The 14,941-nt window shown below is 30.5% G+C and overlaps 2 protein-coding genes across 4 annotated transcripts; one reads left to right on the plus strand and one right to left on the minus strand.

The window, feature by feature from the left end:
* Nucleotides 1-10,847: 10,847 nt before the first annotated feature.
* LOC135123258 (desumoylating isopeptidase 1-like) lies at nt 10,848-13,834 on the minus strand. Of its 3 annotated transcripts, XM_064047755.1 has the most exons (4): nt 11,769-11,913; nt 11,494-11,714; nt 11,352-11,446; nt 10,848-11,300 (listed from the first exon to the last, which is right to left on the minus strand). In XM_064047755.1, exons 2-4 carry the CDS (start codon nt 11,674-11,676, stop codon nt 11,105-11,107), a joined length of 474 nt encoding a protein of 157 aa, XP_063903825.1. In that variant the 5' UTR covers nt 11,677-11,714; nt 11,769-11,913; the 3' UTR covers nt 10,848-11,104. The 3 variants fall into 3 exon arrangements, with proteins under 3 accessions (XP_063903825.1, XP_063903824.1, XP_063903823.1); XM_064047754.1 differs by lacking the exon at nt 11,769-11,913 and adding an exon at nt 13,782-13,834 and having other exon boundaries at nt 10,848-11,446; XM_064047753.1 differs by having other exon boundaries at nt 10,848-11,446.
* On the plus strand, nt 12,142-13,710 carry LOC135123257 (fibrinogen-like protein 1). Its single transcript, XM_064047752.1, has 4 exons — nt 12,142-12,307; nt 12,353-13,019; nt 13,072-13,302; nt 13,358-13,710. The coding sequence occupies exons 1-4, from the start codon at nt 12,179-12,181 to the stop codon at nt 13,525-13,527; spliced, it is 1,197 nt and encodes a 398-aa protein (XP_063903822.1). The 5' UTR covers nt 12,142-12,178; the 3' UTR covers nt 13,528-13,710.
* Nucleotides 13,835-14,941: the final 1,107 nt, after the last annotated feature.

A 14,941-nucleotide genomic window follows, 5' to 3' on the forward strand; every position in this document is an offset into this window, starting at 1 on the left:
GAGGGGTTTGTGTTTTAAGCCCAGGTCCAGTTGGTATTATTAAAAAACAAATTATATACCGATTTTTAGGTTTCAGTGGAACATCTAGGGGTAAATCTCTACGAAAATCATGGTATCAGGAAGTCTTCAGAAAGTTGGAAATAATGTAGGTAAGCGAAGAATAATGTTGCTTCTCCGGTGGGAATCGAACTGCACGTTTACCGCTTGCCGGGCGGGTGCCCTTACCACTAGACTACGGAGGAGCTTATCTTTACAATAATATATTCAATTCAAAATATGGAATTTTTTTGATAATGGGTCAAGAGCATAGGAAAAAATCCACCAAAGGAAAAACTTGAGTTGTAGAAGAACTAAGTCAGTGTAGAAAATTTGGACTACGGTAAAAAAATGAGACTATATTTGGATAAAAATAAAATTAATTTAATTATATTTACATCTGTATTACGAAATTATTAACTATTAAGAAGAACTTTCCCTAGTTGCACCCCGTTTTTCTAAATTTTTCCTGTTCATTTTCTGTTGCTTTTCCCTAATATAGATATATCTAACCCGAAATAAAGAAAATGTTTGTAAAAATTTTCATTTAATATGTCAAAAATTGAAAAATTCCAAAACTGAAATGACGAAAAATTGAAAAATCGCGTAATCGAAATATCAAAAAATCGAAGCAGAAAGTCCAGAAATCGAGAAATGGGAAAATAAAAATTCGATTAAAAATTGAGAACTTAAAAAATCAAAATTGAAGAATTGGAAAACCGAAACATTGAAAAGTCAAGAAATAAGAAAATCAAAAATCTACTAATTGAAACATTGAAAAATTGAAAATTTACAAACGTGAAAAATTGAATCTAAAAATTGAAAAATCGCAAAACGAAAAAGAAGTCGAAAATTTAAACAATTAAGAATTGAAGAATCGAAAAACTGAAGGATAAAAATTGAAAAATCCTAAAACTGAAATATCAAAAAATTGAAAAGTTGAAATCAGAAAAGTCGAAAAATTGAAAAATGTAAGAAAAATTGAGAAATCGAAAAATTCATAAACTGAACTATCGAGAAATCGAAAAGTGGAGAAGTCTAAAAATTGAGACAAATCAAAATAGGCCAAAATTGAAAAATTTAAAATTCAAATCGAAAAATCATGAAGTTAACCAAAAAAAAAATCGAAACATCGAAATCTCGATAAATCGAAAAACTGAAAAGTCGAGAAATTACGATATGAGAAAACCAGAAAATCAATTAATCGAAAATATAGAAACGTCCAAAATGAAAAATCCCAAAACTGAAACATCCAAAAATTGAAAAATGGAAGCAAAATTGAGAATCGAAAAAGTAGAAAATCCCAAAATTGAAATATCCAAAAATCGAGAACTTGAAAAAAAAAATTGAAGAATTGGTAAACCGGAACATTGAAAAGTCAAGAAATAGGAAAATCAAAAATCTACTAATTGAGACATTGAAAAATTGAAAATTTACAAACGTGAAAATTTGAATCTAAAAATTGAAAAATCGCAAAACTGAAAAATCGGAAAATTGAGAAATCGGAAAACGAAAAAGAAGTCGAAAATTTAAACAATTAAGAATTGAAGAATCGAAAAACTGAAGGATAAAAACTGAAAAATCCTAAAACTGAAATATCAAAAAATTGAAAAGTTGAAAGAAAAGTCGAAATATTGAAAAATTCCAAAACTGAACTATCGAGAAATCGAAAAGTGGAGAAGTCTAGTAAGTAAGTAAGTAAGTAAGTATTTATTAATGACCATTAGGGTACATAAGTCAAGTCAGATGAAGTTACAATATAAAGAGTTTAAAATTATACAATTTACAAGATAATTCAAATCGACTGGTAAAAACTACACAGGACATCGCTACAATTTAAAAATTCATCGAGAGAGTAAAATGCGTTTTTTAATAAAAAATTTCTTATAGTACGGCTAAATTGCGAAAAAGGTAAGTTAGCAATACGTTTCGGTAATTTATTGAATAATTTGGGCCCATAATAATTGATGGCATTTCTACTTCTACCTACACGATAGAATTCGGTGTGAATGCTATGGGTAGATCTCGTGATTAATGACATATTTGTGGGATTATTATAAGTGGTGAGATTAGACTTCACATATAATAAAGCATATAAAATATAAAGACAGGGCACGGTGAGAATACTTTTTTCTTTAAAATAATTTTTAACACAAGCTCTGTAAGATAGACCTCCAATAATTCGAACTACTCGGCGCTGCAATTTAAAAACGGTTTTTAAATGACTGCTGTGGCCCCAGGTTATAATGGCATAGCTAAAAATACTTTGAAATAAAGAGTAGTATATCATCATAAGGATCTGCTCACTAACCTCATATTGCAAATTCCTAATAAGAAAAGTTGACTTGGACAATTTTTTACAGATATCAATGACGTGATTATCCCAGCATAATTTCGGGTCCAGTGTCACACCAAGAAATTTGACACACCTCGGATTGTCAATCTCAGAAATGTAACGAAGGGAAAACACCATTTTTTGAGTTTTCAGTACATTAAGCGTTAATCTGTTTGAAGTAAACCATTCACTAGCAGCATTAATATCTTGTTCCATCCTGTCCAAGAGAGACGGGATGTCTGAGTCCACACTATAGCAAGTAGTGTCATCCGCAAAAAGTATGATTTTATTGTCTAGATGTTTAGCCAAGTCGTTAATGTATAACAAAAAGAGCAACGGACCTAAAATCGAGCCTTGTGGCACTCCTATGTTAACTATTGTCATTTCGGAGTATACATTATTAAACAGAACAACCTGCTGGCGATTGTGGAGAAAACTAAAAATAAGCTGTAAGGCTCCATTTGACAATCCGTACAACTCAAGCTTGTTTATTAGAATGTTGTGATTAATACTATCGAAAGCTTTTGATAGATCACAAAATGTGCATCCTAAGAATTGTTTTGTTTCGAAACAGGTAATGACCTCATCAACAAGCCTATTAATAGCCATGGTTGTACTTTTGCCATGTTGGAAACCAAACTGGCGTTGGTTCAATATATTTTGTTTAGTAACGTATTCCTCAAGTTGTTTAAGCATAATCTTTTCTAAAATTTTCCCAAAAATAGGCGTTATAGAGATTGGTCTATATTTATCAACATCATCTACGTTGCCCTTTTTGTGGATAGGGATTACTTTGGTCACCTTGAGACAGGATGGGAAAAGATTTTCATTAATACACCGATTGATCAATCTTGTGAGTGGAACTAGAATGAGATTCTTAATATTCCTAACAATGGTGATACTTATGTTGTAGTAGTCCTTACTTTTCTTTTTTTTTGATGGAATCAATTGTATCTCTTACTTCATTAAATGTTATCTCTCTGAAATTGAAAACAGAGTTCACCGGAGTCAAATTTTTGTGCATTAGCTGAATTGGATCCGTATTTGATAATTTTAAATTATTCTCCAAATTATGTGGGATATCACCAAAAAATGTAGAGAAGTCCTCCGCAGTCAGTTTTTCTGAATAATTATTGCTACTAGCTAATCGTTTGCTATTAATTAATTTCCAGCTGTCCTTTGCTACATTAGTAGAATTTTTAATTAGGTTGTCATTAAAGGTTTTTTTTCTTTTCTTAACTTCGGTTCTAAACAATTCTCTATATTTTTGAAAATAGGTCACAAAAGTTGGGTCATTAGGATTTTGATTGTGTAATTCGTGTAGCAGGTCTACATTTTGTTTCATTTTATGTAATTTCTCATCATACCAGTAAATATCATCCTTTTTAACATTTTTTATTCTTTTTACTTTTATAGGAAAGGCCATGTTTACTTTATCAGAAATTAATTTGGTGAATAAGTTAAATTTGGTATTTGTATCAAGTCCAGCATCATTGATAAAATCAAAATTGCAATCACTAATAATATTAAAAAAATTAAAGAATCCTACTTCCGTAAAAGGTTGATATGATACAACTTTCGAGCAGTCTTTTGACTTATGACGATTATGTGGAATTTCTACAGTAGCAGCACGATGGTCAGATAAATGAGTCTCCATGACCTGGTGCCTACAATCATGTGCGATATTTGTAAGTATATTATCAATACACGAATTTGCTCGCGTGTTCTCAAAGATTAGAGGTCTCAAATTATAAGATTTTAAAAAGTTAAGGAACTCTAGAGTCTGTTTGGTTTTGCGGTCAAAATGTATGTTAAAGTCTCCATTAATAATAACATCTGAATCGATTATATTGATAAAATTAAATAAATTAGTCAAATTAGAGTATAAAACTTCCAGATTGCCTTTTGGTGCTCTGTATACAGTTATTATGATTAGTTTGGGTTTATTAACTTTAATGGCTGCAAGCTCAATGTCAATTACATTACAAAACTTTGAAACATCAATAACTTGGTATTTAATTTTATCGTTTACTAGTATCACAACACCGCCATAACCTTTATCTTTCCTGGTATAGGCAGAGGCTATCTTAAAACTACCCAATTTTAATAAATCCAACTCATAGTTTGTTAACCAATGTTCTGTAAAACATAAAACATCATAAGATTCTTCAATGTTATGTAAAACTACCTCTACTTCATCAACTTTTTTCCTAATCGATTGTACATTTAAATGGAAAATTGAAAAATAGCTATCACTAACTACCGCTTTACTCGTTAATTTTTTTAAAATGAAAAAACTTGCGAACACATGCTCCTACAGGCCAGATGTTGGGATCCAGGGCTTTTCCGAAATTGTCAGCATATACAGACAGCTTGAAAGATGAATATTCGCCTTTGTGTTTAGCTTCCAGTTCCTCGCATTTTGCTTCGGGAAAATGAGATTTAACAAACGTTAGTACGTCTTCCTTTTTGGTATCTGGGTGTAACCTATAAACATGCAGATCCATTAGTTTTGGTATAGCTTTCAAACTGCAACCTGCAGCAGCGAAACAACCAACTACGGCTTTACGTTTTTTCTTCTCAACTAGATTCCATTCATCATTATGGCGTTTTGGAAGAGCCTTTGGCTGTACTTTCATTGTGGGCTGTATAGACTTTATGTTGGGTGATGACATCACAGGACTTTTTGATGACATTGCAGGACTTTTAGATGACATCGCAGGACTTTTTGATGACATCGCAGGACTTCTTAAACCTTTGATAGAAACTTTGACAGAACTTCCACCATTTTCCTTGTTTACCTTTTGCTTATCTTGCTTAGCAGCGACTGGTGTGATAGAGGACTAGGAGAGTTTTTGCCGTTCTTTTTCCAGTTGTTCTAGAAGGCAAATTTTTTCTTGTAGGAGATCGATTTTAGACCGTAGTTCTTCAATGATCACATCTTTCTGCTGCATGACATACTTAAACATGGTCGCATCAACTGGTTCAGTGATGTTTGATAAATCGATGATATCATTTGGCTCAGGAGTAGTGTCTTCGGTAAACGGAGAACAGGGTCGATTACAGCACAATATAACATCTTCAGAATTGAACTTCCCTTTACTGAGCAACTTTCCACAACTTGTGTGATAATAAGACAAACAAACATTGCATTTTACACCACTTATTAAACTGGCTTTACACTTTTTGCATTTCATTTTTAATCGAGTAACTTGCAACGCGTCCACACTTTACGAGCTCTCGAGTAAAGTGTGGACGCGTCTAAAAATTGAGATAAATCAAAATAGGCCAAAATTGAAAAATTTAAAATTCAAATCGAAAAATCATGAAGTTAACCAAAAAAAAAAAATCGAAACATCAAAATCTCGATAAATCGAAAAACTGAAAAGTCGAGAAATTACGATATGAGAAAACCAGAAAATCAATTAATCGAAAATATAGAAACGTCAAAAAATGAAAAATCCCAAAACTGAAACATCCAAAAATTGAAAAATGGAAGAATTGCGAATCGAAAAAGTAGAAAATCCCAAAATTGAAATATCCAAAAATCGAGAACTTGAAAAATCAAAATTGAAGAATTGGTAAACCGCAACATTGAAAAGTCAAGAAATAGGAAAATCAAAAATCTACTAATTGAGACATTGAAAAATTGAAAATTTACAAACGTGAAAAATTGAATCTAAAAATTGAAAAATCGCAAAACTGAAAAATCGGAAAATTAAGAAATCGAAAAACGAAAAAGAAGTCGAAAACTTAAACAATTAAGAATTGAAGAATCGAAAAACTGAAGGATAAAAATTGAAAAATCCTAAAACTGAAATATCAAAAAATTTACTATCGAGAAATCGAAAAGTGGAGAAGTCTAAAAATTGAGATAAATCAAAATAGGCCAAATTAGAAAAATTTAAAACTCAAATCGAAAAATCATGAAGTTAACCAAAAAAAAAAAAAAAAATCGAAACATCGAAATCTCGATAAATCGAAAAACTGAAAAGTCGAGAAATTACGATATGAGAAAACCAGAAAATCAATTAATCGAAAATATAGAAACGTCAAAAATGAAAAATCCCAAAACTGAAACATCCAAAAATTGAAAAATGGAAGAATTGAGAATCGAAAAAGTAGAAAATCCCAAAATTGAAAAGTCAAGAAATAGGAAAATTTCAAAATTTAAAAACGTGAAAAATTTAATCAAAAAGTTTAAAAATCCAAAAACTGAAGTGTCCAAAAATTGAAAACTCGGAAAATTGAGAAACCGAAAAATGAAAAAGTCGAAAATTTAAACAATTAAGAATTGAAGAATCGAAAAACAGAAATCCCAACACTGAAATATTGAAAAATTGAGTAAATCGAAAAACTAAAGGATAAAAATTGAAAAATCTTATAACTGAAATATCAAACAATTGAAAAACCGAAAAATTGAAGAATAAAAGTACTGAAAAATCCTAAAACTAAAATATCGTAAAATCGAAAAATTGATGAATTGAAAAACTGAAAAATCAAAATATTGAAAAGTCGAGAAATCAGTGGGAAAATAAAAATCAATTAATCAAAAAATTGAAAATTTAGAAACGTCAAAAACTGAAAAATTGAAGCATTGAAATGTCAAGAAATAGGAAAACCAAAAAATCTATTAATCGAGAAATTGGGAAAACGAAAAACTGAAAATTTAGAAACGTCAAAAATTGATTCTAAAAATTGGAAACATCGGAAAATTGGAAACCGAAAATTTGAGGAATAAAAAAATTGAAAACTCCTAAAAGGGAAATATAGAAAAAATGAAAAATCGAAAAATTGAGGAGAAAAATTGAAAGGTCAAGAAATCGAGAAATGAGAAAATAAAAATTCGATTAATAGAGAAAATTGAGAAATCGAAAAATGAAAAAACTTAGAAATTGAAAAATCCAAAAATTGAAGAATAAAAATACAAAAAAACTGAAACATTGAAAAGTCGAGCAGTCAAGAAAGGGGAAAATCAAAAATCAGTTAATCGAAAAATCGAAAATTTAGAAACGTCGAACATTGAAAAATTGAAAAATCGTTAAACTGGAACACTGGAAAATTTGAGAAATCGAAAAAAGAAAAATCGAAAATCTGAAGAATCGAGAAATTGAAAAATCGAAAAATTGAAAACTGGTGAGAAAACAAAATCTAAAAATTGGAACATCCAAACTTTCTAAATTCGAAAAAATGCAAAATTGACGAGAATTTCAAGAAATGAAACATTAAAGAATCGGAAAACTGAAAAATTAAACATAAAAGATTGACGAAATTTTAAATAAAAAAATCGAAAAATTGAAGGATTAAAATATTGAAAAATCCTAAAACTAAAATATATATCGTAAAATTGAAAAATGAAAACATTGAAAAGTCGAGAAATCAATTAATCGAGAAATTGAAAATTAACAAACGTTAAAAACTGAATCTAAAAATTTTAAAAACTCCAAAAACTGAAAAGTCGAAAGTTTGAAAAATCCTAAAACTGAAACATCGGAAAATTGAGAAATTGAAAAACACTAAAATAATAAAAAGTCGAAAGACGCGAAGTCGAAAAATTGAAGAATCGAAATACTGAAAAATTCCAAAACTGAAATATCGAAAAATTGAAAAATGTAAGAAAAATTGAATAATCGAAAAATTGAAGAACTGGAAAACTGAAAAGTCAAGAAATCGAGAAATGGGAAAATAAAAATTCCATCAATCGAGAAAATGAGAAATCGAAAAATTTAAAAATTGGAAAATTGAGTCGAAAAACTGAAAAATCGTAAAACTAAACATCGGAAAATGGAGAAATCAAAAAATTAAAAAAGCTAGAAATCGAAATATTGAAAACTAACAAATTGAAAAATTGAAAAATCCAAAAATTGAAGAATTAAAATATTGAAAAATCCTAAAACTAAAATATATATCGTAAAATTGAAAAATGAAAACATTGAAAAGTCGAGAAATCAAGAAAAATGGAAAAAGAAAAATCGAGAAATCGAAAATTTTTACAATCGAGAAATTGAAGAACAAAAAAATTGAAAAATTCTAAAACCGAAAAATTGAAAAATAGAAAAATTGAAGAATCGAAAAAATGGAAAATCCGAAATATCGAAAAATTGAGAAATTGAAAAATCAAAAACCTGAAAAATCTAAAAATGAAGAATTAGAAAACCGAAACATTGAAGTCAAGAATTAGGAAAATCAAAAATTTAAAATTTACGAGAAATTGAATCTAAAAATTTAAAAATCCGAAAATTTAAACAATTAAGAATTGAAGAATTGGAAAATCGAAAAGCAGAGAAATCCCAACAATGAAATATTGAAAAATTAAGTAATCAAAAAACTGCGTAAATCAAAAAATCAATTCAACGAAAAATTGAAAATTTAGGAATGTCAAAAATTGAAAAATCGTAAAACTGGAACACTGGAAAATTTACGAAGTCAAAAAATGAAAAATCAAAAGCATTGAAAAGTCAAGAAATAGGAAAATCAAAAAATCGGAAAATTGGAACCGAAAAAAAAACATTAATCGAAAAATTGGAAAATTTAAGAAATCTAAAATGAAAAATCGAGAAATCGAATATTTTTACAATCGAGAAATTGAATAAAAAAAATTGAAAATTCTAAAACCGATATATCAAAAAATTGAAATTTGAAAAGTCGAAATATTGAAAAATCCCAAAACTAAAACCTCCAAAAATTGAAAAATGGAAGAAAAATTGAGAATCGAAAAAGTAGAAAACCCCAAAATTGAAATATCGAAAAATTGAGAAATTGAAAATTTACAAACGTCAAAAATTTAATCCAAACATTTAAAAAATCCAAAAACCAAAGAGTCGAAAATTTGAAAAATCGTAAAACTGAAATATCGGTAAATTTAGAAATCGAAAAATGAAAAAATCAAGAAATCGGAACACTAAGAACTGAAGAATGGAAAAACAGAAATCCCAACACTAAAATATTGAACAATCCTAAAACTGAAGTATCAAAAAATTGAAAAATCGAAAAAGTGAAGAACTGGAAAACTGAAACATTGTAAAGTCAAGAAATCGAGAAGTGGGAAAATAAAAAATCGATTAGTAGAGAACATGAGAACTTGGAAAATTTTAAAATCGGAAAATTAAAGAGTCGAAAAACTGAAAAGTATAACATTTTAAAATCGAAAAATTCAAAGATCAGAAATTCGAAAAATCTAAAAATTAAAAAATGAAAGAATTGGAGGAGCGGAAAAATTGAAAATCAAAACATTTAAAAAGTGGAAAATTGGGAAATTGAAAAGTCGAGTAATCGAAATATTGAAGAAACATTGAAAAGTCAAGAAATCGAGAAATGGGAAAATAAAAATTCGATTAATCGAGAAAATGAAAAATCGAAAAATTTAAAACTCTGAAAATCGAAGATTCGAAAAAGTGAAAAATCAGAAAATTGAAATGAAAAAATTAAGAAATCGAAAATCGAGAAATTGAAAACTCGAAAAATTGAAGAATAAAAATACTGAAAAATTCTAAATTAAAATGTCATAAAATTGAAAGATCGAAAAATTGAAAAACTGAAAAGTCGAGAAATCAAGAAATGGCAAATCAAAAAATCAATCAATTGAAAATTTAGAAACGTCAAAGACTGAAATACCAGAAAATTTGAAAAATCGAGAAATCGAAAATTTTTCCAATCGAGAAAAGTCGACAAATTGAAGAATCGAAAAAGTGGAAAATCCTAAACTAAAATATCGAAAACTTGAGAAATTGAAAAATCGAAAAATCTAAAATAAAAAATGGATAACTTGAGAAGTCTCAAACTTTAAAAATCTAAAAATTAGAAAGTTGAAAAATCGAAACATTAAAAATGGAAGAAAAATTGAAGAATCGAAAAACTGAAAAATCAAAAACCTGAAAATCGAAAACCTAAAAAAAAGAACACATTTAAAGTGGAGAAATAAAAATACTGAAAAATTTTAATACTGAAATATCGTAAAATGGAAAATCCAAAGTTCAAAAGTCAAAAAATGGAAAAATTGAAGATTCAAAAAATCCCAAAATTAAAAAATCAATTACTCGGAAAAGTGAAAATTTAAAAACGAGAAAAATTGAAAACAATCGAGAACTAGAAGAATAAAAATTTGAAAAATTCTAGAACCTAAATATCGAAAAATTGAAAAACAGAAAGTTGAAAATCGAACACTGAAGTATCGAAAAATTGGAAAATGAAGGAAAAATTGAAGAATCGAAAAAATAAAAGATCCAAAAACTGAAATATCCAGAAATTGAGAAATCGAAAAATTAAAACAGGAAAAACTATTAAAAAAGTGCCAGTTAAAAAATACTCAGACCACCCAATATACAATATATATATTTTAAATGATATTGTGTACTCATCAAGGGGTGCCAATTTATGAACTTGAATGGTACTTCATATCTGGAAAATTTGAAAAATGTTGTAGTTTTGCCACTATAATAGTTAACACAGTTTAAAAGAGGCGGAACAAATTAGTGTCCACTGGAACACTTTAACTTTATTCTGCATTAATTACATTTATTTTAAAATACAATGTAGTAATTCAGAAGCAGTAGCTTTGCACACAACAAAGTACGAATTTTGTATACATTTCATAGTAATAGTTAACAAAAAATACAAAAGGTAAACTTCAGTACATTACATTATTATGTAATAAATACCTGTAAATTGTACCCTTGTCAACCACACAAAAATTTTCCAATAGTAACATTATTGCAAAAAACCAAGCCAAAACCCTTACAAATCCACCCTCTTCGGCTCCTTCTGACCATTTTTGGTAATCCAATCCACCACCTTGGAATAAAACGGGGACTCCCTCAACTTATCAACCGCAGTAAAAACTTCTTCTGGAACTGAACTCACCCCCAGAAACTCCGAAATGTGCTCAGTAAAATGATTGCAGTTATGCTTAAACGGATTATACGATGAAGCCCTAAAACAAACCTTAAATACACAAATACGACAACAAAAACACTTAAAATACGCCCACGCGGAGTACTTTAACCCCTTCACGTAAAGCTTGAAGTCCAACATGGGCACGTTTGTCTCTCCCAGTTCGATAATTTTCTGAGGCTTCCCCTACAACACTGGATTTAAAAAATGGATAAAACACCCCGAGGAGTTACAGGGTCGTGAAATTTGATCCCAGTGTTCCCGAAGACATATTCTTTCCCGTAGACCACGATACTGGTGTGCCATACAGCCTTCACGGGACACAGAGGACCCAGGTTGTTGCACCACCCATCGGACAAATCGTACATGTACAACAACACGGTAGTCATTTTAGCAATTTTGGGGTGTCCTCTCATTCATGATTATTGCCTGGGGGCTCACAGTTGCCAGTTCGCTGCAAAATAACGAAAATGAAAACGTAACATAACCTCAATTTTCGTAAGCGTACTTTTTCGGTGAAAAAGCACTAAATAAAGAGTTGTGAACACCTTTGGCCATTTTTTGTTAATTTAGTAAAATTAATACGTAAAACTGGTACAATTTTTGTAAAATTCTGTAAATTGGATGCAGTGTTGTTTACTGATACAGCGATGTATTGCTGGTTGCCTACATCAAGGCGCGGTTAAAAAATGGCCATTTTTTTTAAATATTTTAAATAATATATTTTTAGTAAATTGATACAGATGGTCTTTTTTGATTTATTATTATTATTTGAGCTATTTATTAAGTAGAAAACGACCTTTGGAATTTATTTTTATCGTCGTTCTGTATTTTTATACCATATGTGTTTTCCCAGTGTTAAGCTGGGTCAGAGTTGATAAAATAATTTAGTTAGTCATTCATTATAAGTGGAAGAAGATGCTGTTTAAACTCTTGACTGTGTTTTTTGCACTATGTGTAGCCAAAAGTGCACTTTTTGAGGACCTCGATGAACCTGAAGGTGTAGAAGAAAGTGTGCTTCTAGAGCAAGTCGACGAACCTAAAAGTGTACGTATTTTCTGTTTCTAAAAGTTGAAAAAACAATTTTTACAGTTCTCTATTATTTCCACGAGCCAACGTCCCTCCGAGTTTCAATATTTGGAAAACCGTGTGGAACGACTCGAGTTTCATTTAGAAATCCGAGCGGCTTTAAGCGCCATCAACGACAGTTTAAAATACCTCGAAAGAACGAAACACGAAATTATCAACGAAGTCGACACTAAACTAAAATCGTTTGACGAAAACCTGAGAGACTTTTTGCGAGAAATAAAGCAAGAAATTGTTAACGAGACGCAACAGAGTCTGGCAGACACCGAGCTAAAGATGAAAACCCAACTCGAAACAACAAAAATGGAAATCGTCGCCAAGACCAAAAAGCTCGAAGGAAGTGACGAAATCGAGACTATAAAAAAACAGCTAATTTCATTGAACGACAAAATCGCCACATACATGGAAAAACAAAAAGATGAGTACGTCCCTGCAGACTGCACTGAAGTTCAAGAAAGAGTTAACGTTTCTGGGATTTATCGCATTAGGCCGAAAAGTGAGACTTTTTCGGTGTGGTGCGACATGACGACTCGAGGAGGGGGTTGGGTCTACGTTATAAACAGGTTTGATGGTTCCCAGAACTTTTTTTTAAACTGGACTGACTATAAACAAGGTTTTGGTAACCTGTCTGGAGAGCACTGGTTGGGTCTGGAACATTTGCATCAACTGACGAGTACTAAGTGGTGTATTTTTCGTTTTTTGACACTTTTTGACAATTGTTGTAGGTAACAAACCGACTGAGTTGTTATTTGAACTCGTCGACTGGGATTCAAAGAAAGTTCACGCACTTTATAGTAATTTTAAGGTTGCTAGTGAGTCTGACTACTACAAAATAACGTCAATTGGAAACTATACTGGCACGGTTGGAGATTCGTTCAATTATCACCTCAATCAAGGTTTTAGCACCGTTGACCATGGAAATCCACCTAATAAGAACGACTGCCCAAATTTTCGCAGTTAGTTTTTTAAAATTTGTGTGTTTGTTTTTTGAAGTGGTTGTTTATGTTTCAGGCGGGGCTTGGTGGTACGACGACTGTTACCATGTTCATCTGACTGGTAGTTACATAAAAAATCCGACTGCTAGTTCGAATTTTAAGTCGGCGATTAAATGGCAGTCGTTTCATGACTTTAATTATAGTCTTAAGGAGGCCAGGATGATGATTAGACAACGAAAAAATTAAATTTGTAAATGATGTTACTTATCTGTGAACCTGAGAATTCGGTGATATAATAAATCAAAGTTTTTGGTTTTTCTGTTTTTGCAATAACAGATTTTCTAACCTAGAGCTAGGTTAGAGGCCACTTAAATCTTGTTAAAAATTTTAGTACTAAATTTACTATTAAAAAAAGATACTTTGAAGGCACCAACTTGTTTGTTATTTATATCCTTTTTGGGTTTTCCGTTTTTGCAATAACATATTTTCTTATCACGAACCTGGTTAAGGGTCACTTACACAGATCACCAAACAAGTGCATACAAGCAGTCCTGTTTAGTACTAAATTTACGATTGAAAAACATGGTTTCAAAAGCAATAACTTTATTTTTAGTACTGCTTATCGTTAAAAAAGTGTGCTTGAATAATAACGTCATCGACATGGGGCGGGAACTTCAAAGGATTGAAATGAGCATGCGTTTTAGTACGGGGAACAGTCCACGAGAGGCGCTGGCGGCATGTTTTTAAATTTAAAACAATATCTATGAAAATAATAAATAATAGCGCTTCGGTTACTTTGACAACTTGAAACGTCGAATTTTTCGGAGTGACTATTCGTACACACAGTATGTACGAATAGTACAAGAGCTATTCATACATACAGTGTGTACGAATAACTACAGCGCTATTCGTACACACAATTGTACGCCCACACACGAACGATTCTGACTGTGCCTATTTTTCAGTTTAATTTCGTTAAATATTTAGTGACCATCGTCAAATAGATAAAAGGTATGTGTATGTATATCAGTATCATTCAGTAATTACGTGTACTAACGAAAGTCCAATCATAGCTTTGCAGATATAAGCATAACTTCAAACTTTTGCCGCCACAAATGTTCCCAACGTACCTTCAAACTCCAGAAATTCCAGATCGAGTTTAATAATTTTTATAAGTACTGCACATCTTTTCTATAACAAGATAATAAAGTTACAATATGTTAACAGTCGGAAAAACTTTCGAAACTTACGAATAGTAGCGCTAACTTTAAAAAATTACGAAGACATGAATTATATATATTTTTACAAAAGAATTAGTGTAACAATTTCCGAAGGAAAGAAGAAACAGGCCGCTAACTGTAGTGATGACGTGCAATATTATAAAATTGATTATGCATGCTCCAAAAGAGGGAAACATTTTAAGAGTAAATCAAAGAAGACACAAAACGATGCAAGATAATTGTCCAGCTAGTATAAAAATAAGTATTAACGATAATCATCAGTTATGCATTACAGAAATGCATAATCACAGACTTGAAGAATCCTCTTACAAATTTATGGTTAGAAATTACAAACTGGATCCAAGCGACAAAGAAGAAATGGTGCATCTTATGCAAACGAAAGCCAATTCGAGAGAAGCACAAAACTATATTATGTCAAA

The sequence above is a fragment of the Zophobas morio genome, unplaced genomic scaffold, assembly GCF_036711695.1.
Source record: "Zophobas morio isolate AGI-343-1 ecotype UQ-CSIRO unplaced genomic scaffold, CSIRO_AGI_Zmor_V1 ptg000006l, whole genome shotgun sequence".
Taxonomy (NCBI): domain Eukaryota; kingdom Metazoa; phylum Arthropoda; class Insecta; order Coleoptera; family Tenebrionidae; genus Zophobas; species Zophobas morio.

What these genes read in the sequence shown, in the direction of transcription:
- LOC135123258 (XM_064047754.1), bottom strand. Translation starts at nt 11,676, where the DNA reads ATGAGAGGACACCCCAAAATTGCTAAAATGACTACCGTGTTGTTGTAC. An exon ending in GGATCAAATTTCACGACCCT is followed by an intron (nt 11,447 to 11,493) that starts GTAACTCCTCGG and finishes CCAGTGTTGTAG; the next exon opens with GGGAAGCCTCAGAAAATTAT.
- LOC135123257 (XM_064047752.1), top strand. Translation starts at nt 12,179, where the DNA reads ATGCTGTTTAAACTCTTGACTGTGTTTTTTGCACTATGTGTAGCCAAA. An exon ending in AAGTCGACGAACCTAAAAGT is followed by an intron (nt 12,308 to 12,352) that starts GTACGTATTTTC and finishes CAATTTTTACAG; the next exon opens with TTCTCTATTATTTCCACGAG. An exon ending in CGACTGCCCAAATTTTCGCA is followed by an intron (nt 13,303 to 13,357) that starts GTTAGTTTTTTA and finishes TTTATGTTTCAG; the next exon opens with GCGGGGCTTGGTGGTACGAC.